Raw genomic sequence first — 23,115 nt, 5'->3', positions numbered from 1 at the left:
TTTATGTGTTTTATGATGAATCTGACTTTGCCCACACCTGTGCTGGGAAAACTAAAGCAGGGATCCAAACGGAGCACTGCGCCCACCATTAAAGGAAGGAACAGCTTCATTCCACTGGCTGCTTTCCCCTCTGTGTTGCATATTGTGCAGGTGAGGACGTGTCTGAAGAGGCCAGATCTGATGCTGAATCCTCTGCTCAGCAGGCTGATGTGGGCCAAAGGCTATTTTAACAGCGTTAATGAATGGTGCCTCACCATTAATTGTTATGCTGTTGTTAATTACAGCCTTCTGTGGCAGTTTTGCTGTATTATACATATATGTTTATATTGCTTCAACAGCTCATGCTTAGGGGTAGCTGCAATAAAGCTTCCTCCCATCTCATTTGAACATTGCTTACATCAGGGTTGGAACTGCCTCTGTGCACAGGTCTGCAGTCCTGCCGGCCTGCATGTCTGCATCTTCTCGCCTGTTACTCATGCATATTACCAGCTTACTCTGCTCTGAGTGCTCCCAGCTGGGACAAGTTGCATTGTTTTACTTCTCGGAATGTATTTACAATTCACCACTGCTCAATTTCTCTCAGAGGAAGACAGGATATTCACAAGTGAAATGCATTGGCTTGACTCGTGAGACCTCACCTGGAGCATTGTGTGCGGTTCTGTTGCCCTCAACATAAGAAGGACATGGAACTGTTGGAACAAGTCCAGAGGAGGCCACGAGGATGATCAGGGGCTGGAGCACCTCCCGTATGAAGACAGGCTGAGGAAGTTGGGGCTTTTCAGCCTGGAGAAGAGAAGGCTGCGTGGAGACCTCATAGCAGCCTTCCAGTACCTGAAGGGGGCCTATAGGGATGCTGGGGAGGGACTCTTCATCAGGGACTGTAGTGACAAGAGAAGGGGTAATGGGTTCAAACTTAAACAGGGGAAGTTTAGATTGGATCTAAGGAGGAAATTCTTTCCTGTGAGGGTGGTGAGGCACTGGAATGGGTTGCCCAGGGAGGTTGTGAGTGCTCCATCCCTGGCAGTGTTCAGGGCCAGGTTGGATGAAGCCTTGGGTGGGATGGTTTAGTGTGAGGTGTCCCTGCCCATGGCAGGGGGGTTGGAACTGGATGATCTTGAGGTCCTTTCCAACCCTAACTATTCTATGATATGACTTTAGCACAGGTGCTGTAACCCTCCCCAGTTCAGTATAACAAGCTACAGGCTCTGCTCGCTGGCAGTGTGGCCCCTCCCCCCCCCCCCCCCCCCCAGAAGCATCTCCCACCCGCTGCCATGGCTAATGCACTTGAAAACATTTGCTGCACATGGTGTGGTGCTGAGGCTGCAATGACCCAGGGCAGCATGCTTCTCTCCTCTGTCTAGATTGTAGATGGGTTTGGTTTGGAAGGGGCCTTAAAGCTCTCCTGTTCCAACCCCTGCCATGGGCAGGGACCCCTTCCACTGGAGCAGCTTGCTCCAAGCCCCTGTGTCCAACCTGGCCTTGAGCACTGCCAGGGATGGGGCAGCCACAGCTTCTCTGGGCACCCTCATAGTGAAGTATTTCTTCCTGCTGTCCAATCTCAGTCTCCCCTCGGGCAGGTTCAAGCCATTCCCCTTGGCCTGTCCCTACAGGCCCTTGTCCCAAGCCCCTCTCCAGGTTCCCTGCAGCCCCTTCAGGCACCGGAGCTGCTGTCAGGCCTCCCCAGGACGACGGGAACGCGCCTCGCTCTCCGCCCCTGCCCGCGGGGAGCGCGCACGCCGCAACCCAAAACCCCCGCCGGCCTGCGGGTCACTCTCACGTGACTACGGCAGTGGCGGAGGGGCGTGGCACGCAGATGACCCAATGGCGAGCGGTGGAAAGTGGGGGGGGGGGGGCTTGGAGCGGCAGCGCGGGGGGGCCGGGTTGGCAGCGTGGCGATGGAGCCCGGCGGCCGCACCGGTTGTTCCTTCCTGTACTACGCGTACGGCAGCAACTTGCTGCGGGAGCGGCTGCTGCTGAGCAACCCCTCGGCGGCGCTGCACGGCCTGGCACGCCTGCAGGTGTGTGCGGGGAGCGGGGCCTGGCTCTGCTGCGGGGGGGGTCCGGTGCTGCGGGACAGCCGATCCCTCCCACCGGTGCCGGGGTGGGGGGGGACGACACCATCGGCGGTAGCGTCACTGGGCTGCCGCGGCCGCGTAAGTGGTGCCGTTAGTCCCGCCTCTGGGGGTATCGCACTGCGTTTAGGCACGGCTGTCATGGTGCCAGCCGCGACATTGCGTGTAGAGAGCTGTGAGGCTGAACGCGTTGAGTTGCAGGTGGTGGCTGGGCTTCTGGGGTGAGTTTCTGGCGGTTCGAAGAGGAGGATGCTTCACTTATCAATCAGGAGTCCTCCTTCCCCTCTGCCACACTGGGTACAAGTGAGAAGCCTTTCCCGTGCTGTGTGTCGAGTGGGATGCACGCCGCCCTCAGCGCTGCCCGGCAGCAGCTCTCTCCTTCCTGTGCCCTGGCAGTTCTCCCCCTGCCTGCGGTTATTAAGTGATAGTACATCAACTTGGCTTTGGGAGACTTGGAAATACGAGCTTATGGTCGTTAAGTTGATGTAGAGATTTGTACAACTGGAAGGATCCTTGGGGAAGCAGAGCATCGATTGATGCCACTTAAGGATGACTTGAAGGGTCTCTTGGGGTAGCTGGTAGGAAATGATCTGTGTGAGAGTGTGTGAAGAAGTTACAAAAGCTTGTCATTAATAAACTCCCTGTAGTCAGGTACTTGGTGTCTCTTGGAACTATCAACCAGGCAGCTGAGGCACATTCCTATGAAGTGTGAGGTGCACAGAGGTATCGCTGAGGAACTGAATGTGTTGAGAGCCCAGCACCTTGCAGGATCAGATGTGGGAGGTGAGGAGGAAAGCAGCAGCAGCAGTAGTGTGTGCTTACCTTGGAATAAAAGAAAGCCCTATGCTTCATCTTTCCTTTTGGGTGGATTTTCAGGTGACACATTTGTCACGCTGCAGGACAGCCAGGCACTTTCTTTTTTGGCCAGCCTCTGATTGCCATGCTCCCTGTTAACACCAGGTGACTTTGCTCCCTTGCTTTGAGCTGGAAAGCCACTGAGGTTTGGGAGTGAGAAAGTGTGCAAAGGTTGGAGCCAGTTTCTGTTAATTGCCCTATAGTAGGACCGTGTTGGCTTAAAAAAAGGAAAACCAACCTGTAAACGGAGTTTTTTTGCTGCTGAACTACAGTATTAAATTAACTTCCCTCTGGTTTTACTTCCTGAAGCTTTGTTAATCTTCAGCCAAAAGCTATAATGGGATGCATAACATGTACAGAAAGGGTATTACATTGGTTCTTAGAAGAAGGGCCAGAGACCAAGCTCTTGACCCAAGAAAGTATGTAGTGTGTTTGTTCCCTCTGCCCTGCAGTTGCCACACAGCATAACATCAGGTTTCCTGCTTCTGGAACCGGAGCTAACTGCTCTATTCCTGTGCGGTCTCTGTCGTCCTTTTTGGGTGTTACCTGATGATTTAATACACCCCCTTGCAGGTATTCAGTGTGGGTCAGGCCGGGAAAACATCACTGAAATGATAAAACAAAAATGGTTGCTGATCAGTGCTCTTCTGTGTGTGAGCCTCCAACTGCTCTGCTTCTGGAAACTTCTTTCCCATATCTCTTAGGGTATATTACAAGAAAGCAACATGCCTCAGAAAGCAAATATTAATATGTACACACACATATTTCAAATTAAACTAGCAGCTTAAAGAGGGTGAATATGAGAAATCAGCAAAGCTGTGGGGTTGTGTACGTTTGGGGTTTATTTTTGTTGTGCTTGTGGTTAAGCAGGAAGTCTTCTGTAAAAGTTGTTGGTTTGGGGTTTCTTTTGCTTTCCCTTTTCTACTGCTAGGGAAGGATCCACAAACTGGCTAACAAGTAGGAGAGGAAAGGTAGTGTATGGAGCCAGATGGGAAATTACTCTGGTAAAATACAAGAACCTGTTACTGTCTTTTGTCTCTATAGTAATATATGATATTACTTGTAAGAAAGAGATATTCAGTTTCTAAAAGAATGTTTCAACTTCAGGTGTTGTTTAAATACCATAGAATTGCAGAATAAGCTCACTCAAGGAGGTGAGCTTATTCCTTATTCAAGGAATGAAGAATAAGCTCACTACACCGTCACATAGAAATACCCAGGAACATTTCAATGGAGTGATGGCACAAAACACTGGAAGATGCACAGGATGGTGCATGAAGATAAGATCCAAAGTTCACCATCTCGTGGGCTTCTTTACCCTCGCGCTTTTCCTGGACCCTGCATGGTAGCATTTAAGTCTTGTAACTGCACCAAAGGCTGCACAGGGGTGGGCACTGGGTAGGCATGCCTTTTGAGGAACGAGAAGAATGCAGTAGCCAGTTCCTTCATGGCACACCTCAGCTGAGGGCCCTTCAGATTGCCTAATGGGAAGAACATCGGCAATCCTGTCGCTGCCAACTTGGACAAAAGTCAAGCTGACTTCAGCGGTACTGTGTTTACTGTACAATGGGGTGTGTGTGCTGCTCCTGATAAAGGGCTACCTCTGCTTTCTTCTCATTAGCTCGTATTTAGGGCAGACTACTGAGAGGTTTGCATTGATCCAGGTCTCAGCAGACGAAGACTTTTATCAGTAGTGATCTCTGCCAGATCTCTTTCCCCTTTGTCCTAAGGCTGCTCTTTCTTACGGGGAGGTGAAAAAGGCCGACTATAGCCCCTTGTGAGATGGGAGCTGGGTCAGATCCCACCCATCCATTCCTCCTTCTGTGGGTTCAACTGACTACTCGCAGATTCTCCTTTAGCTGCCTCATTCATGTCAAGATTAGCCAACAGCCCTTGCCTTAAGTGGAAATTGATTCTCTGCATTGGTTTCATTTGCAGGATTTTAAGCTCGAGTTTGGCCATCATCAAGGCAGGACGAGCTCTGTCTGGCATGGAGGTACAGCTACCATTGTTCAGAGCCCTGGAGACGAAGTATGGGGAATAGTGTGGAAAATGAACACTAGCAATTTAAGTTCACTGGATAAGTAGGTGACTTAACTTTTGCTGTCTTCTACTTTAGAGAGCAATTGAAAAGCGGTAGTTAATTTTTGGTGAAGAGCTGTGTGGAAGCCTTGGTGTTGGGATCAAAAAAGTGCTTTGGACTTTAATATGTGAATTTCACTTCATAGTATGTGTACTGGTGTCTAACACATCTGGGGTTAAAATGGCTTTGTTTTCAACATAGGAGTGTTTTCATAACATGTGGACCTTGATTTGGAGCCGACACATTGGTCAGGCTCCTTTTTTTAACCCCTGACCTCACAATGTCCTGTCCCATAACTGACTCTTAACCCTTTATTTGTGGTGTAGTACTTCTCCCATTGCTTTAGGGAGAGTTTCCTTGGAGATTGTCAATTTCTATCTATATGTCTGTAGTCTCCAGATGTAGTGAAAAGTAAGGGCTGAGAACAAGACTTTGCAGAAGAGAAGGGGATCTTTAATAAAGGTAGTGGGACCTTTTGAGGAGTTTATTTTACATGTCTTCTAAGGAGTCAAAACTTTTGTGAACTCGAGGTATATCCAAGCAGGGAGCTGTTTCTCACATTGAATGGAAGAGGCTGCCTTCACCATTGCAGTGCATGGTGGAGAATGTTCTGCGTGTGCCTGATAATTAAAACAGTTTTAGGTAGCCTGAGCAAGTTGTTCCCAGGCTGAAGTCTAGAGGACCACCTGGGCAAACAAATCCAGGTGTAGCATAATTTCTTGCAGCATTTAAGGTAAGATTTAGAACTTAATCTCCAAAATTTTAGCTGGTGTCATGTGCTTATTGCAGCTTTTGGGATGCACCTGCCCAGCACAGTGCTTCACATGTACAAGGATAGTTTGTTCAGAGCTGTTCATCACCATCAGTTAAATCCAGTAAAAATCTGGGCTCGTAAGGCTAAGAAAGCAGGGCATATTAAACCCACTGAAAGCAATAAATTAATACAGTTCTCCTACCTGTGGTACTGGTGCAGTTTTGGTTATGGCTGTACCACGCTGTGTAGACTTGTCCTTATAACCTTGGCCATGGAACTTGGAAGTTCCAATTTGCTTTTGATTGACTCCAGTGAACCTGAAATACAACAGAAACTGTTGCCCAAGTTCTGTTAGCACACCATGGGAATGAGAAGTCTCAGCACTCTCATGTCCTGGTTGGGAGTGTTAGTCCTAAGCAGGAGGGCATCTACTTGGTATGCTTATGGTTGGAGAGAGCATCACATATCCCTGCTTTATGATATCCTGAGTTCCCCCCGTGTTGCATACACTAGTACTTACCTCCTGCCCCTGTTTCTCCTGACCTTTATTTAAATTTCCCCATTTACGATGCTTTCCTAAAGCATAAACTTTCACCAGTATAAAAAGCCTGTCTGGTAGCATCTGCTTTGATAGTAGCACTGTGTTTCCCCACTTTATGGGGACGTTGTTCTGTATTTCGATTTCTAGAAGTTTTGTTTAAATACTGTAGAATTGCAGATCCCTGGCATTTCTTTGACAGGAGATAAACTTTAATGCTGCCTAAGATGCTAGAGACTTGAGTGCTGTAACGTCACCAGAAACCGCAGGATGGACACTAGCATTAAAGAAAGCTTTTTTTTCCAGCTGCCTCATTGATGTCACAAAGGTGAACTGGAAATGGAAGGAAATAAGATGTGTTCTTGGCTTTTAAAGCGTTAGTTGATAGTGTTCTTCTAAGGGCTGCTCTAACCCACTCAAATGAGTTTCATGTGTCCCTGCTGAGGGTTGTGGGATTGTCTGGCTGTGCACAAGCAGATATATTTGTAAGTTCTTCAAGTTATTTCCTGAAATCTCCATGGATCAAGGGAAAAAAAGTAAAAATCACTGTTTCCTTCCTTCCTTTTTCTTCCTCCCCAGTCTGGATAAAGAGGTCTGTGCTTGTTATCCAGAAGCAGAGGAAGGAATGTGTAATTGATGCTGCATGTAGTTAGGTGAATTACTAGTAAAACAATGTAATATACAGAAAAGAAATATGAGAGAGGAATCTTTTGCTTAGATGGCTGAAGTCTTTGGCTTCAAAGGCATTTTGGTGCTGTCTTATGGTCAGATTTATTTTGTTGGGGTTTTTTGTCCTCTCTTTCACACAGAGGTTACAGACTAAATCACGACTTTTCCTTATATATCATAGTTCTGTTCTGTTCTGTAAACGTTCCTTCACTGTACCGTTTTTCGTGCTCTTCACACCCAATTGACTGACTTTGCAGTCATTGTAGACATTGAATCTGTAGTTAGCTTCCAGTATCTACTTGTGCTTAACCTAATTACTTGCATAACATGGCCCATGTTGTGCATGTTAACTTGAAATGAAAGATAACTTATCAAAATGGTATTTTGATGAGCAGCATTAAAACCCATATTATCACTCATACCTAAAGCACATCTAAAAGTGGCTAAATGGTAAATGGTTAAAATAGCCTTGGTTTTGAGTTTGGTTTTCTTTTCTTAAGACAGCATGGTTTTGCTAATGAAAAAATAACAAAATGGGGTTTGCCCTGATCTAACTCTTTGTTGCCGTATGAGTCCTACACAAACTAAAAGGTGTCTTGGATTATTCTTTGGAATGCGCATCACAAGAGTTGTATGAGTTTCCCCTTACTGAAATGTAACACAATGAGCAAGATACAACTTTACAGTTGTTTCATTGTCTGAGCAGAAGGTAATGACTGATACGTGCCTGGCCCATCAATTCTGGTACTCTTGGTTGTGTTTCCCTTGTAGATTACCAGATTTGCACTGTAGTTAATTCACAAGGAGTATTCTCTACCTTTGCAAGTCATCTTTCTTACAGAGATAAAATTATGAAAGTGAATGCTACTGCTGTTGTTGCTGCTTTAGAAATATTCTTGGATATGAAACAAGTCTGCACAGAAAGTACTGGGACATGTTTTGCTTTATTTGCTTTTCTTTAAGTCTGTTAACAGTGCAGACTAGTGTCCTGCCTTGAATTCTGTTATAATAAATGCATATGTTTAATTGCACAGTGTGTTTGAAAGATAATACTTGTTACTTGGCATGAAAGGAATGTATGTCCTTTACAGGCAAGAGGGAGTTGAAGCTGGCATTTATGTCCCAATAGAAGTTAATGTTCAGACTCAAGCAGGAGAGGTACTGACCTGTCGGAGCTACCAGATGCAGGACTATGTCTGTGGTCCCCCTTCTCCTCAGTATAAAAAGGTAGGTATTGCATCACTAACTTTGGAAGAATTAATAGAAATATATAATGCAGCACTTCTGTCCTATTTAATAAATGTTAGTTAGTCCTGCCTTCCATCCACTGTAAATAAAGGTATAACTTGATCCTTGTGCAATGTGTTGCTGTAATGATGCTCACAGAGGACTGCTAGCTCTTAAAGGCCTGCTAAAACAATTTTACTCTTTGGCTTAGTTATGTCTTGCATGAAGACTCTATTTAACTTGTGAATTAGTTGTGACTGACTCAGGCCTTTCTGAAAGATGGTGTTTGTAGATATGCAGCAATTCTCCTTTTGAAAAATTAATGCACTGCACTAAAAGAACAGAGGGAAGCTTCTGTGGGAAGAGTACAGCACGTGGTTTATAGTCTCAAGGGCACAGATTGTCTTGTGAAAGATCTTGCTATCATTTAATACAGAAGTCCACCTGCCTCCTTTTAAAAGAGGCATCATCACTGTATCACAGGACGTCCAGCAATACTGCAGAGCACTGCAGGCTTCCCACTTGATGGCTGGTTGAGGCAGAAATGTTTTAGCACTTCTGCAACACACTGGCTCTATAGAGACACATGATCCAGTCACGCAGCAGGCCTGACCTGCTTAGCTTGTGGGATCTGATGTGGGCCTAGCCTCAGGTGGAATGACAGCATGTCTGGAATTGTGCAGCTATTAGCAAAAAAAATTAGCAAAAAGGAATGGGTTGCCCAGGGAGGTTGCGAATGCACCATTCCTGGCAGTGCTCAAGGCCAGGCTGGATGAAGCCTTGGGTGAGATGGTTTAGTGTGAGATGTCCCTGCCCATGGCAGGGGGATTGGAACTGGATGATCTTAAGGTCCTTTCCAGCCCAAACTATTCTATGATTCTAATTGGAGATAGATATCACTGTAATGTGTCAACTTTTTCTACCAAAAGCAAAGCTTGAGCTTATTAAATCCCAAGTGTGCTACTTTCTCTTAACGGAGGAACTCGCTGTTGTGAATCAGCTTCCAGGAGCATAGCGGAGGCCAGCTGCTGCAGGACTCTTGAAGAGAAAGCTTGCTTAGAAAGCAGGCTCTGCTACTTCACAAACCTCCTCCCTGCCAACCCACTTCCTGTCAGGACAGATCTTTAGGGCTTTTCAGGGAATTTCAATAGTCTGCTGCTGTGTGTCAGCTCTCGCTCGTATGCTGTAAGAGCAGACCTCCAATACTGGCGACTTTATCTAGCTAAACATTCCCTCCTGCTGTTGTCAGGGTAAGTTGTTAGTCCTCCTCTTCCCTCATGCCCCAAGCTTTTATTTGCTTAAGGGGACTAAAAATTGAGTACAGGTGACAGCACCAACACACAGTGATCAGCACCCATCTACTGATGTGCACTTTCTGTGGCAAAGGTCATCCTTTCTAGATGACTCATCCTTGAATTTCCTGGATGTTGACTGCATGAAGGAATATTTACAATAGTGTCAGCTTTTAGAACCTGCATATATATCTATTCATTGGGAACTTGCTGGTCTCTTTCAAGGCTGGGTTCTTACAGCTTCTGTTTTCCTCTCACTGACACTTCTTTTCTCTAGCACCAATGCTTGGGTTTATTTTGTATGTAGAAGGAAAGCTACGGGAACAAACCCGAAGGAATCTGTGCTTTTTCACTAAACTAAGTATCTGTTTCTGTTACTGCTGTAACCTGTCTAGATACTCACTGCTGTGGTTTGAACAGTGGAGTTTTAAAAGCCACTTTCCGTAACACACACTGCTTCTTACTCAGAAGAGATACTAAGGCTGGCTAAAGGCATAGAATGTAGTTCTTATCCTCACTTGAAAGAATGGAATAACTGAATTAACAGCTTAATTGTACAGTCTTGTATAATTATAGATTATAGAGTACAACAGTGGAGATTGTGGACTACTTGTGTAAGTATTGAGATTTCAGAATCTTAGGGGTTTGTCTTAGTGTAGTTACCATCCTTTTCAGAGTAATTCTGTTGATATTACTAAGGTCTTCAGTGGTCTTCCAGAAGCCTTTGGCTATCTTTAGGTACAAATGGCATTATTTGGGATTATTTCTCTTGTTACCTTAAGTAGTTCTTCCTGTACAAGTAAGTTTGGAGGAGTCTGTTGTTCCTAACGCTATTATTGAAGGCTTTCTCTTTTTATTTCTTTTGATTATAGGTTATCTGTATGGGTGCAAAACAGAATGGCTTGCCAACTGACTATCAGAAGAAATTAGAAGCTATTGAAACTAATAACTATGCAGGGCCAGTGCCAATCATGGAAAAAATTGAAGCTGCTATTAAAGAAAAGGAAAAAACCTCTGCATAGAATACATCTGCACTTGCTTGGCCATTCACCTTCATTTAGATCTCTCATCACTCTGCTGATCAGCAGTTGATTTATTTATCCAGGAAAGATGAGTTTGCTCTGCATCTACATCAGACATAATTTGCAGTCTGGTGACACACTGACATTGGTATCTTCTTTGCTTTGTATAGCTTGAGTACCTGCTGAAGTTGTTGCAGATGTAGGCATTCTGTAATTGTCATGCTGTGCTGCACACAAATCTGTGCTTCATATCCCATTTACTGACCTTTCTAAAAGAAGAAGGCCATCTTGATGAACATATTTGTTGCTTTCTGAGGAGTAAGGGCTGCAGGATCAGGCCCTTTGTTCTTCAGTGTTGTATACAGTAGTGTCAAGACTTCTGAAGATTTGTTAGATGCAAAGTAGACTCAAACTCTAAACCAAGACTAAACTCTTTCCTCTGCTGCTTCTCTTGATGATTTAAAGGCCAAGCTACCTAAAGCTATGGACTTCCTGTTTCTATCTATATAGTTAAGAAAGAAAAGTAATGGTATTTTTAAACTATTTCCATGTTTTTAAGTGTTAGTCCAAAAGGCAACCCAGCCCTGAAGACAGCATTCAGCAAAGGATCTCATCCAAAGTCTAATGGCTGTCTACTTTCTATGCATAGTAATAGGTTAGGTATAACCAACAAATTTTAAAGAATTCATTTTAGTTAGGTAATTCTAAGGGGGTTTTAAACAACCTTTTTGACTGGCTTGGTGCTATCTAAGCCTTGCTCTCACTTCCAGTGAAATCAGGAAGTCCCCTGTGACTCCTAGTGCATTTGTGTCATGGTTTTGCTTGTCTGTTATACCCCAAATGAACAGACTTGGCGTGGCTTTGATAATCTTCTGCAACACTGGAAGCTTTTGCAAGGTTTAGAGTACTTACCTTCATGGCACTTGGCAACGCCTGTAGTTAACCTGTGGGGAACAAGGCAAAACTGACACCCAGGAAGATGTCAAACAGCTGAACTTTGGCTTATCTTCTGTACAGTGTGTTTTGTTGGTCTCTTAATGTACAGAGGGATGTAAGAGATAACCAGTGTCACTGTGTGACTGCTTAGATAAACAAATGGCAAAGTAATGTCTTCTCTGCCCAAACTGTTATGTGTGTTTTCAGAGGTGCACACTGTGTCTGCAGCAAAACACAGTACTTTGAGTGTTGGCACTGTCTAGTCTGAGTAAATAAAACTGCAGTTAACCAAACCTCTCCCTGTTCAGTGCATGCTTCAAGAGTACTAGCGCTGCATATGTAAGTTACATGGAAAGGTAACTGAAACTACTGTTGGCTATTTGTGCGTTTTAATGGATGTAATTTCAGTGTGGAGGGCACAATCATTAATTTGAAGTATTATTTTTCATATATAAACAAACAGTATATTATTAATATATATAATTCATATATTAAACAGTATATAGAGGGTGGCTACAACAGCAACTCCCTTTTACAAGGCGTCACAAGATGAGTGGTAATGGGCAAAAGTCCCTCCTAGAGGGATTCTGACTGCACACAAGAGGAAGATGATTGATCAGCCATTGGAATGACTGCCCCAAGGAAGTGCTGGACTCCCCAGCACTGGACACTTTGAAGATTAGGCTGACAGGGCGTTGGGGTTATTTAGTTTAGGTCGTATTTGCTGAGAGAGGTTGGACCAGATGATCCTTGAGGTCCCTTCCTACCTGGGGTTCTGTGATCAGCACCAATTCTGCTTTACCCTTACCAGATGCAGTTGGGGTTTTGAACTCTTGCAAGAAGAAAGTGGAAATCAATCTCCTGGCGGCCTCCATGGGGGCTGTTGACAGAAGGTGCCTCCTGTTGAGGGCAACAGGGCCTCTGAGGGCCGGCGGAGGCCGCGTTCTCTGAGGTGGGACCCCCGGCAGCTCTCGGGGGAGGAGGCCTCCGCCATGCCGGTGTGGGGAGGGAAAGCGGGTGCCCCTGAGGGGAAGAGGCCTCCGCCATGCCGGTTTGGGGAGGGAAAGCCGGTGCCCCTGAGGGGAAGAGGCCTCCGCCATGCCGGTGTGGGGAGGGAAAGCCGGTGCCCCTGAGGGGAAGAGGCCTCCGCCATGCCGGTGTGGGGAGGGAAAGCGGGTGCCCCTGAGGGGAAGAGGCCTTCGGCCATGCCCGCGTGAGGAGGAGCCGCTCCCCGACAGAGCGGAGAGCCCAGGGGTGGAGCGGGAGCTCCTCCCCGCGGGGCAGCACCCATGGGCCGGCTCCTCCCTTTGCCTGCGTCCCTTCGCCGCCGCGGTGAGTGCAGGGGAAGGGCCATGGCCGGAGGAGGGTCGTGTGGCTGCTGCCCGCCCCGCTCCCCGGTGGCGGCGGGCGGCTGGGTGTGTGTGGGGAGGGGGGTGGCCGCCATGTCGTGAGGGGCGGGCGGCGCGGGGAGGCTGCAGGGACAAGGCGAAGTTTGCGCTTTCTGGAGAGCGAAGTTCTCCTGGTACCGCGGGGAAGTTTCTCTGTCACCTTCTTGCCCTGACGAGGTGGAAGGAGGAGGAGGAGGAGAAGGGCTGCGCCGCGGCGGCTGCTGCCGGGGTCTGCGGCTTGGTGGGCTCGCCGCGCTCCCGAATTGAAAGTTCTGGGGCTTTTTTGGGTTTCCATAGCAGGGGCTCCTTCCGCCTCCGAGGTGGAGGCTGCAGAGGGGCAGGCAGAGGGTGAGGAGCGGCCGGGACCCGCAGCAGTGTCCCCGGTGAGGAAAACAGCGCATGAAGCCTTGTGTGGGATGGTTTAGTGTGAGGTGTCCCTGCCCATGGCAGGGGGGTTGGAACTGGATGATCTTGAGGTCCTTTCCAACCCTGACCATTCTATGATTCTATGAGCCAGCAAGGCGAATGGATAGTTAGTTCCAGATGCTGGCCCGTGGTGCAGTTTTCCCGAAGGAAAAGCCGGCACCGGCGGTTAACTCGGTCTCACCTGCGGCAGTCGGGCAGGTCCCGCTCGGGACCCGGTTTTGCTGGGTCGATGGATGTCAAGGCACAAGCGAGCGGTGGTGCTGGGCAGGAGGAGTGGCTGGAGGTGATGAGGTTTGCTGTTGGTGAGCGTTGGGCAGCGTTAGGAGAGCTGTGAGGATGCGAGGCCATCAGTTGCAACTGCAGGTGTGGAATTTGCTGCAGGTTGCCTGTAAAGGTAGTGTATGATAGTAGAAAAGCAGTTCCGGCTTTTAGATTCACCAGTGAATTGCTCCCTTCCTCCTCCATCTGTTAATAAAATCCCCGAGATTTCTCCAATTGAAGGAATTTTCCTTTGCTTTTTAGTAGTGAGTCTTTATTTATTGAACTTTTCCCATCAGAATGGAGTTATCCGGAATGTTTTTGACAGGGGCTTGCTAATTCTTCCAAACATTATATACAAAGTTCTGTTTCTTCAAGCTTTTAGGAAATATAGCAGCAAAACTGAGAGGGATTCGGGTGGTTTTGTAAAAGCCCATGTCTTTAAAACAGAAGCTTGTCAGTTTACTGTGTGGAGGCAGAAGTAATTCCTTCTGTTTTCATATACATCTGTGGCTCTTCAGACACCTAGGGATGGCTATAAAAGCTTATGCTATTGTCAGAGAGCGGGGGGATCACGAAAAGATGCTGATCTTGGTGATCCCAGAGCAAAAAATCACAGGCATTGTAATGGTAATGTATGGGTCCCAGGGCACTTATTGACATACATAGCATCAATGATGATAGTTAGACAGAGATTGTAAATGGGGACTCTGGGCAAGCTCTACCAATGCACCATTTCTGGTGTAAAAAAGAAAAGGCTGGGTTTTTAGTACCTCTGGGAAATACATAGAATCACTTTTCATCAAGACATACAGACCTTTTGGGTAGTGTGTGTGTCCTTTTGCTCCTGTTTTCTCCATGTTTTTTACTGTTCTTGAACTATGTAAAATAGTTTTTAGTTCTTTTAAAAGTGAGAGCTGCTGTGTGGAAATCTATTTTGCCTTATTCATTTGCTACAGACCGGCTGCTGTGGCACACATGAAATAAGACGTGGAAAATCAGTTTCCTGCTATGACTGGGAGAAACAGAAAACGTTGAGTTTACGTTGGCCTGAGTCTAATTTACCATTATTAATGAGAAAACATGGCAAAGTCTGCAGTTCTCTTGCTTGTAATGCAAGATTGCATTGGGGTGCAAGATTGCAATTGCAGTGGGGTGGCCGTCACTGTAAAACAGCTTTCCTCAGGAAGCAAATCTGACTTGGAGACACAAAGAGCAGAGTTTCATTTTAAATGGGGCACTATTTTCATACAGACACCTCTCAAAGAGTAATTACATTTTGAATACTACAGGTGGAAGGCTATGCCAACAGGGGCTCCCTCTCCCTGGGCTGCCACTGGGATTTGTGTGTGTGCTTCGCTGTTTGCTAGAGATAGCTGTTGAGTGCTGTAAAAGTCCTGAAGATGTTCCAGCTACTGGCTGTAGTTAACCAGTTATGTGCCTTAGGACTTTGTTTCACAGGCAATTTAGGGGAACAGTTTGTGTCCGAATAGCAAGACTACAGAAGTGGTATTCACTGAGTTTTCAGCTTTTCAGGAATATTCTAGTTTGGTCTTAAAACAGCTGCTTTAAAAGGCAGCGAATTAATTTGCTCCTTGTATTGCCTTCACTGCTTCATCCTACTCACTCTTTTTGGGAGCAGCTGTCTTGATTAGGAGTAAATTCCCCAGTTCACCCCAAGGTGAAAATGTTTTTTAGCTATTCGTTAAGATTCTTCCGCCCTTTATCTACAGCATTTACGTTTGGTGAGACCTTGTTGTGATAAAAGAGCATATTTTTCACTGCCAGAGGACTCGCACTTGAAGGTGAACAGGCATAGCAGTTTTATTAGAAGAAGAGCAAAGAAATCTCAGTGAAAAGAGGATGTGAGAAGGGCAATGCCAGTAAAGATATAAATGTACATATGCTTGCACAATGCTGGGAACAGAGAAGTCAGAAGAACCATCAGATGAAAGTGCCAGTGCCTTCATGCAGAGGCCATCAGCACCGCTGCAGCTTGTTGACATGGATTATACAAAACCTTGCTGTGAGCACTGATACTTTTAGTGTAGTTCTTACTATGGCAAATTTGATTTCTCTTTTTCCCCTCCTTATTCCTGGCCTTATCACCATCTTGCTTCCTTGTATTCCTTTGTATTTCTCAGTTATACAGGCTTATGCTATGCATCTCTTGCCACACTTGCCGTTGCTTCTTACATCACTTTAGTCCCCACTGTGTTTCATTTGGCCAGGGCCGTGTCTTCTCTCTCTTCTTTGCCTTTACAACCGATGAGTGAGCTCTCTGTTCTCTGGTTCTTTTTAATTCCTGGTAGTCTCTGTCTGTCTTGTCAGTGATGTTTTATGAAGGATTGTAAGAGCCTTAAGATGGCTTTCAGAAAAATGATTGCATTCATAAGCCCTTTCAGAAATGGAACAGTTCCAGAAATCATAGAATCATAAATTGTGGATGTTCTTAGACCTTGATCAGTGAACTGAGGTGCCTCACATCAACGTATGTCTCTGTCTTTTCTAATAGCTTTCTAATGACTGGTGCCACATCAGTCACAAGAATTGCACTAAAATTGAATCCAGCATCTGGAGTGCCGAAAGTAAGGCAATGAGCGCCATATGCACTATAAGCAAGGAGATGCTTTCAGCACATGTTTAAAAGCTGCAGAAGCATTTACCTTTAAACATACCAGATGTGTAACCTAGCATTGTAAAAGTAACAGATCATTTAACAAGAGACTTAGTACTTTGTAACCTTGGGGATCCCGCATTGAAAAGATTCATGTTAAAGCATAATGGAAGTGCAGCTCTTCCCAGGAAGAGGTGTGATGGACTTGCAAACAAGTTGGAGACCTCATGATTCAGCACGTTGGTCTTATGATTAAAAAAACACCAACAAAAAAACGCCCTGGCAAACCAGAACCGTATACATCAGAATTGTGTGGCAGTGTGTTTCTTTGAGAGAACAAGCTCATTTCTCATGCTGATCAGAACGTTTAGGTGCTGTTGCACCAAGAATTGCTACTGTAGGAAATTTTTGTGTTTACTTTCATCTGAGTAGGACCTGAAGTTTCCTCGTGGAGCTGATACACTTCACTACAAACATGCATGTACCTGCCTTGTTCTTAAGTACATGTGGCAGGAAGTCTTTCTGTTCCAGCACCATTTAAGGTGCTCAGCCTCTCCTCTGATGGGCATTTTCTTAGTCTGTGGGTGGTGGAAATTTCCATTGTTTCTTATTAAGAGACTGATGAAAATTACTGTTTTCTCCAGTACTGAGTGATGTGTGGTTTTTTTTTTTTTTGCTTTAAAGTCAATATTGCCACTGAAAATACCACTGAGTACGTCATATGCACAGAATTCATATTGCCAGCTCTGACTTCCCTGCCTGACATTTTTGCTCTCTTCCCTTTTCTCCCCTGATGCTTAACCTTACTTTATATTCTTTTTGATTGCAGCTTTATATCTCCACTCTCTTGCACCCCAGGCATTTTTGGGACCTTCTGATCTTTCCGTATTTTCAATGTACTTGTCCTTTTCCTGTTATTTCTTTTTTTTTTTTTTTTTCTTTTCTTACCCTCTTTGTAGATGGATCTGAAGGAGTGAAGAAAAGAACTTCTTTTGCTTTGTACACATAACAGCACTTTGGTTCATTATTCTGGTTTCCTCAGTGTTCCTCAGTCCTTCTCACAAAGCAGGAAGAAAGAAAATATATTAGGATAATGTGGTCCTAGGATAACCAAAGCAAGCAGGGGAATGTTGGGTATTAAGGTCTCTGTTGCTTGTATTTTAAGGTGACTGTCTCTTTAACTAAAATCTTGCTAAAGCTTTAGAGTAAATGGTGTTTTCAACGTTGTTTGGTCTTCACGATAGAGTTAATTTATGGAATGAACTTTCTCGAACAAAGAGATGTGCCAATGTGACTTCTAGGAAGCTCAGTGACTCAGAAATCAGCCGCTTCATGTGGTGGGTCATGTGAAGGGTGTAATGAAAGGTTGATTTGTCTGAGTAGATGCAGTCACTTACTTACGTGGTAAGAAAGTCAGATCACTTGGTTACATTCCCTTTAGTTTAGGGAGTATTTCAGTTTTGGAGTTGGCTACGATCCAGTTGGGAACTTGCATGGTCTCAGCCTTTGGAGGACTCAGCTCTTAATGCAGTTATCTGCATCTGTACTGGTTAGCAACCATAAGTTAGCACTGATTGCTCTCCTGAAATCAGAGGAACTAAGCTGATTTGCCCTGTCATTCGTTGTAAGCGTAGATTGGTAGTATCACTAAAATGCAGGAGTTTAAAACCTGCACCCTTCTTCAGCATCAAGCAGGAGAAGCTAAACAGGCTGCAGCTTCTGGTATTGAAACCCCATAGAAATGAGCTTGTTCCAGCAGCAGGTCACCTAGAAGAATCTGTGAGCTGGCAGGGCTCAGTTCTAGCTTGTCAGGGCAGTGCAGGGAGTGTTTGGAAAGTTTGCCATCATTGTAAATGTCTTGGGAAACTGTGTGAATTTTGTAGCAGCAGAGCTGGCACCTTACAGAATAGTTGAACAAGAACTTCGTGTTCTGTTTTTATTAATTTGACAGTAATCAGAACTAAACATTCTTCCAAATAACCCTCGTTATGTGGAAGAATAAAAAGCAGTGCATTTTACCTGTTAGTAAATGCACAGTAAAATGCACAGTAAAAGCAGTGCATTTTAGCTGTTACTGGATGGTGCCAGTAATTTGTGTTCATCATGCAAATTCTCACTGTCTATGTGGAGGTGATTCAGTTGTGATCTTGTAAAAACCTGCTTTTTGCATGGGAAATCATATGTGCAAGGTTCATACCTAAATTAACTTATTGTTGAATTGTAATTACAATATAACTTCATGCCTGATGTATTAACTGCAATTAAAACAACTTTAGTAATGCAACAGAGAGCAGACCAGTCTGATCCTGATTCCCATTTCTTTATGCCTTGTAAAGAAAAATGGGAATAAATGGCCATCTAAAAAGAGCTCCCAAGAGCTGGTATAGAAAACCAGAGCATTCACAGCATATATATTTATAGACAAGGAGAGAGCATTCATGCTGAAGAGCATGGTTTCTAAACAACATCTCTATAGCAGTGAGAGGGTTTCCTGATCCCATACCTGTCAGAGTTAGTGGTCATGTTGTGTCTCTAGGTGTATATACAGGGGCTGAGGTCAGGTGTTCAAGCCTAAGTGTTTGCACAGGCTTTAAATTGATATCTTCATTACAAGCTGCATTGGGTGCAGTCTCTTCCCTTTAAGAAGATGGAGGTGATTGGATGCCCAGTCCGGTAGTGAATGTGAATTGTGATGCCATCTTCCAGATCTAGTTCATCACATGGGGAAACAGTCTGTGAATTCAGTTATTCTGTGCAATTCCTGCTCAAGGAGAGGTCCATATTTTTTGTGTGAATCACTAGATGGGATCTTGTATATTTGCAGTCACCTAATTTCAGTTCTTTCAGTACCACAGTTATTTTTCAGATTCTGAAAAACTGTTTTTAACTTTAATGGCTACTCACTTGAATTTGATAAGATTAACCAAACTAAACCCATGCAATTATATTTTCCCTGCTTTACATGCTGTCTGAACCGATAGCTTTAGAAGGTGTGAAGTGCTCTGTGCCCTAAATGGTGTATTAGCTCTGAAATCAGCAGCATCATTTGCACTGTTAGCATCATTTTACTCTTGGCCTTCACATCAGAAACATCTGATTGGTGGTTTTCCCACAGTCTCACTACTGCCTCTCAAACTTTCTGTCCTGAATCATAGAACAGTTTGGGTTGGAAAGGACCTCAAGATCATCCAGTTCCAACCCCCCTGCCATGGGCAGGGACACCTCACACTAAACCATCCCACACAAGGCTTCATCCAACCTGGCCTTGAACACTGCCAGGGATGGAGCACTCACAACCTCCCTGGGCAACCCATTCCAGTGCCTCACCACCCTAACAGGAAAGAATTTCCTCCTTATATCCAGTCTAAACTTCCCCTGTTTAAGTTTGAACCCGTTACCCCTTGTCCTGTCACTACAGTCCCTGACAAAGAGTCCTTCCCCAGCATCCCTATAGCTAAATGAATATCCCTGAAGCTAAATGCTTTCTCCTAGTTTAGCTAAAACTGTGTCAAGTTTTCATAAGGCCTCACTTACAGGGACAGATAATGTATTGGCAGCACTTTATACAGAGTCTGTTGTAACGCAGAAAAAGCAAAGTGAATTGCTGGTAGAAATTAATCCCCCCTACCAAATTAATTGCTATGAAATACGATTTTATTCCGTTTACTTCCATGCCCAAATATATTTGGACAGATGCCCTGCTTTGCTATTGAAACATGCAAAGCTAATAAAAAATATTAAATTATGCACTAAGAACAGGCAGTTAATAAAGCAGATGCTAGTGGTGCTGTTTGAGGCAAGCTACAGTGAAGTGCTGGTACGGAAGGGATACTGCCTCCTGTAGATACTTTCTTTTCCAAAGCCTGAACAAATAAATGGAACTACCTGAGGAACAAAGCTCTTATTGAAGCTGGCCATGATATTACACAGAAGTTACGAGTGTTTTTTGATGGCAAATTGAGGGCTATATCTTCATAGGATAAGGTTTAAATTGAGATTCTATACAATTATTCTTTACAGGCTTGGTAATGGGAAGGACAGATTGTGTGTTTCCCCGAAGTTAACTCCAAGGTGACTCCTCACTGCACATGGACAGGGATGAAGCTAGGTGGAGCAGCTTCTTGCTATCTCAACTATGGAAGGGCAGCTTTGTGCTAACTTGGAGATTTCTGTGGAAAAACCTCAAGGAGCAAGTCCCCCATCCTTCATTGCTTTGCTAAAGGTATACAGAGAACTCCTGGTCAGTAGAATCCGAAACACGCAGTGTCTGATTGACAACTTGATTGAGAATGACTACTTCTCCACTGAAGATGCAGAGATTGTCATCCAATTTCCAACTCAAGCAGATAAGGTAATCTTTTTATTTCACTAGCCAGGGTAAACCTTTTGTTGCTTTCAGTTTATCACCGGGATTTATGGGTTTATCTGGCAATTTCATGTCTAGTGTCTTTTCTAATCTTTGTTATATTGGAATTTCCTCACCCCATTCCTTCTGGACAAGGGATTCCCAGCACATCTCTTTACAGCATGGTTGGCACTGCTTGTAATGGCTGCTGGCAGCTGTCAGAATGAGCAGGGTGATAACTGCTGTTCTCTCTCCACTAGCTGCAGCTTTGTCTTCTGATGTGGCCACAGTAGCTGTTAAGAGTACAGGTTGCTACATGCAAACCTCCATTATTGTGCAGAGCATTGCAAGGAAAATCTGCTTCAGGATGCTATGGGACATCGTCCTGCGTTAGAATAGGAGAGTTAGAAACATTCTAAAAGTTAATGATTGTCCATGTGCACACCCTCCCTTCTCTTTAAATACCTATGTACATTGTAAATGTATAGAAAACTGATACATCCTGGCACATTTGGGTTCTTGATTTGTCTTTGGACATCAGCAGCAAAAATTATTTCCTGGTCTTTTGATAGGAGAAAATTATCACATGTGCACAGCTGCTCTTTGCATCATCACTTAAAACAATTCCCTAATTTCTTTCCCTGAAAAAGCAGTCATGCAACTTCAGAATAGTGTCACAGAGGCAGGCAAACCATAAAACATTCAAAAGACCTTGGACTTCACTAACAGTGCCGATTTTCATGAAATAATCATTCTTGCTGGCAAGTTGAAATGGTGACACAGTGCTCATTCTGTGTATAGGGTCAAAGCTGAATAAATGCATGCTGTATAATCATCTGCATTTCTTATTGTTCAGCGTAATATAGAGGATTGTTGTAACAAAGCTGAGGGGGAGGCCATGCATCAGGAGTCTAAGCAGAGACAGCAGGCCACAGCAGTTTAAGTGAATTGGACTCTGGGGGAGCTTCTCTGGAAGGCATAAAAGTGCTTTTTAGAGCATACAAGTTGGAAAAAAATACTGTGTTTATGCTGGGCTGCATGTTCCTCACCCTACTTTAAGCTCACAAGAGACCACAGTCTCTCTAAACACTTTGTCTAATTTAGAACTGGACATTCTTCATTATGAATGGATGAACTGAATTCTCCATTAATTTCTAGCAAGAGGATCCTGACATTCAAAATGGATCCCCAGATGATTGCTGTGCCTTGCAGAGGGTTTTGTACTAGGGTTGCCTTGTCCTAGTTGCACAGAGATCACTCTCTGCCTTGCCTTCAGAGGTAAGGCTTAGTCTTGAACTTCTTCAGCCGCTGCCTCGTATCCGTTAGTTTTGGTGTTGCAGGCAGCAAGTGCATTGTACTGAGAGAGCCTGCAGAATTGAGCTGCTGTGTTAAGAGTTGTAGGTTTTGGGATCTGCATTAAGGTCAAGAGAGAGATCTGCCTATCCTGCTCTGGATCTGGCTGGATCCTGAGGTAAATCTAAATGTGACTGGAGTATTTAGAAATGAGAGGGTGAATTTAGGGCACCGGGAAACCACCCTTTCTTAATTTTAACCAGCATGGGATTTAAAATATACTATCTAGTCAAGCTGAGGAAGTCCTTTGGGTCCCCTCTTGAGGAGAAGTATTTATTCATTTTGTTTCTCGTTAGCATATGATTTAGCTAAAAGTTCAGTCCTTAACTTGCAGAGCCAATTTTCTTGCAACGTCCAAACACAAATAGCAAGTGAGGTTTGTGATGGTTCAACTTTAGGGCTAGATTTTGAATTCACATTGTTGAAGCACCCGTTTGGATTTTGGTCCCCTGTTCCAGTCCAGCAAGGTTCCTAAAGTAGTCTACAAGTGTAACTGTGATAAAATGCTGTGTATCAACGATCTTTCATGCGGTGTTTCTTCAGGTTCGCAAGATTCTAGACTTGGTTCAAAGCAAGGGAGAAGAAGTTTCAGAATATTTCATCTGTGTCCTGCAGAAAGTCACTGATGCTTACTATGAACTTCAGCCTTGGCTGGATGAAATAGGTTACGAGCCTTCAGAGAGTATTTGTAGTAAACCTGTGGTAAATACAGATCCAGGTAAGGCCATGCATCTATACTCCTTCCCTTAGAACTATCTTGCTATGCAGGAAGCTCTAACCAGGTGACATGAGAGTGGGAAGGTCTATGCAGGCACAGCCAGTGCATGCAGTACTTGCTGGCAGTGGTAACCAGATAATTAAAAGGCACACGGTATAACACAACAGTCACATTGATATATTACATCCTGCTTTGCTGAACTCAAATTCTTTCTGCATTTGTTTGTGGCTATGTAGCATAACGGCATAACCATCTTGTGCCAGCTGTAGTATTTTCTAGGCCTCTACCACAATTTATTAGCAACACTGATGTTTTGGCAATGGAATAGCCAGTATTTCAGGATGAGGACAGTCAAGCAATGAGGCAGGTTGCCCAGAGAGGCTGTGCAGTTTCCATACTTAGATGTTTTCAAGATCCAACTTGATAAAGCCCACAGTAACCTCATCTGTTCTCATAAATAACCCTGCTCTAAGCAGGAAGCAGGACTGGAGACCTTCTGAAGTCCCCTCCAATCTGAATTATTCTATGATCCTAAATAAATTATACCAAAAGTCAGAGTTAA

General features: G+C 44.6%; 3 protein-coding genes across 11 annotated transcripts in view; 2 read left to right on the top strand and 1 right to left on the bottom strand.

The window, feature by feature from the left end:
* Nucleotides 1–1,871: 1,871 nt before the first annotated feature.
* On the top strand, nucleotides 1,872–11,741 carry GGCT (gamma-glutamylcyclotransferase). 2 transcript variants are annotated; one of them, XM_065665451.1, is made up of 4 exons: nucleotides 1,872–2,018; nucleotides 4,866–5,011; nucleotides 8,063–8,198; nucleotides 10,363–11,741. In XM_065665451.1, exons 1-4 carry the CDS (start codon nucleotides 1,896–1,898, stop codon nucleotides 10,510–10,512), a joined length of 555 nt encoding a protein of 184 aa, XP_065521523.1. In that variant the 5' UTR covers nucleotides 1,872–1,895; the 3' UTR covers nucleotides 10,513–11,741. The 2 variants fall into 2 exon arrangements, with proteins under 2 accessions (XP_065521523.1, XP_065521522.1); XM_065665450.1 differs by lacking the exon at nucleotides 1,872–2,018 and adding an exon at nucleotides 4,397–4,591.
* Nucleotides 3,226–13,432, bottom strand: LOC136007552 (proline-rich proteoglycan 2-like). Of its 3 annotated transcripts, XM_065665448.1 has the most exons (3): nucleotides 12,257–13,432; nucleotides 5,967–6,081; nucleotides 3,226–3,533 (listed from the first exon to the last, which is right to left on the bottom strand). In XM_065665448.1, the coding sequence occupies exons 1-3, from the start codon at nucleotides 13,129–13,131 to the stop codon at nucleotides 3,531–3,533; spliced, it is 993 nt and encodes a 330-aa protein (XP_065521520.1). In that variant the 5' UTR covers nucleotides 13,132–13,432; the 3' UTR covers nucleotides 3,226–3,530. The 3 variants fall into 3 exon arrangements, with proteins under 3 accessions (XP_065521520.1, XP_065521518.1, XP_065521519.1); XM_065665446.1 differs by lacking the exon at nucleotides 5,967–6,081; XM_065665447.1 differs by lacking the exon at nucleotides 3,226–3,533 and having other exon boundaries at nucleotides 5,791–6,081.
* The window catches only part of NOD1 (nucleotide binding oligomerization domain containing 1), a 27,368-nt gene continuing 16,970 nt past the window's right edge, over nucleotides 12,718–23,115 (top strand). The window contains exons 1-3 of one of the 6 annotated variants that reach the window (XM_065665423.1): nucleotides 12,718–12,780; nucleotides 20,158–20,488; nucleotides 22,379–22,553. In XM_065665423.1, the coding sequence (XP_065521495.1) occupies nucleotides 20,273–20,488; nucleotides 22,379–22,553 (391 nt within the window). In that variant the 5' untranslated portion in view covers nucleotides 12,718–12,780; nucleotides 20,158–20,272. Of the gene's footprint in view, nucleotides 12,781–12,949; nucleotides 12,971–13,083; nucleotides 13,220–15,449; nucleotides 15,547–19,380; nucleotides 20,489–22,378; nucleotides 22,554–23,115 lie in introns of those variants that run through there. The other 5 variants (XM_065665426.1, XM_065665424.1, XM_065665422.1 and 2 more) reach the window with 5 other exon arrangements.

This window comes from Lathamus discolor, chromosome 2 (assembly GCF_037157495.1).
Source record: "Lathamus discolor isolate bLatDis1 chromosome 2, bLatDis1.hap1, whole genome shotgun sequence".
NCBI classification, from domain to species: domain Eukaryota; kingdom Metazoa; phylum Chordata; class Aves; order Psittaciformes; family Psittacidae; genus Lathamus; species Lathamus discolor.
The sequence above is the reverse complement of the archived record's forward strand: the minus strand, read 5'-3'. Positions and strand labels throughout refer to the sequence as shown.

What these genes read in the sequence shown, in the direction of transcription:
- LOC136007552 (XM_065665446.1), bottom strand. Translation starts at nt 13,333, where the DNA reads ATGGTCAGGGTTGGAAAGGACCTCAAGATCATCCAGTTCCAACCCCCC.
- GGCT (XM_065665450.1), top strand. Translation starts at nt 4,412, where the DNA reads ATGGGAAGAACATCGGCAATCCTGTCGCTGCCAACTTGGACAAAAGTC. An exon ending in AGAGGTTTGCATTGATCCAG is followed by an intron (nt 4,592 to 4,865) that starts GTCTCAGCAGAC and finishes TTTCATTTGCAG; the next exon opens with GATTTTAAGCTCGAGTTTGG. An exon ending in AATTTAAGTTCACTGGATAA is followed by an intron (nt 5,012 to 8,062) that starts GTAGGTGACTTA and finishes TGTCCTTTACAG; the next exon opens with GCAAGAGGGAGTTGAAGCTG.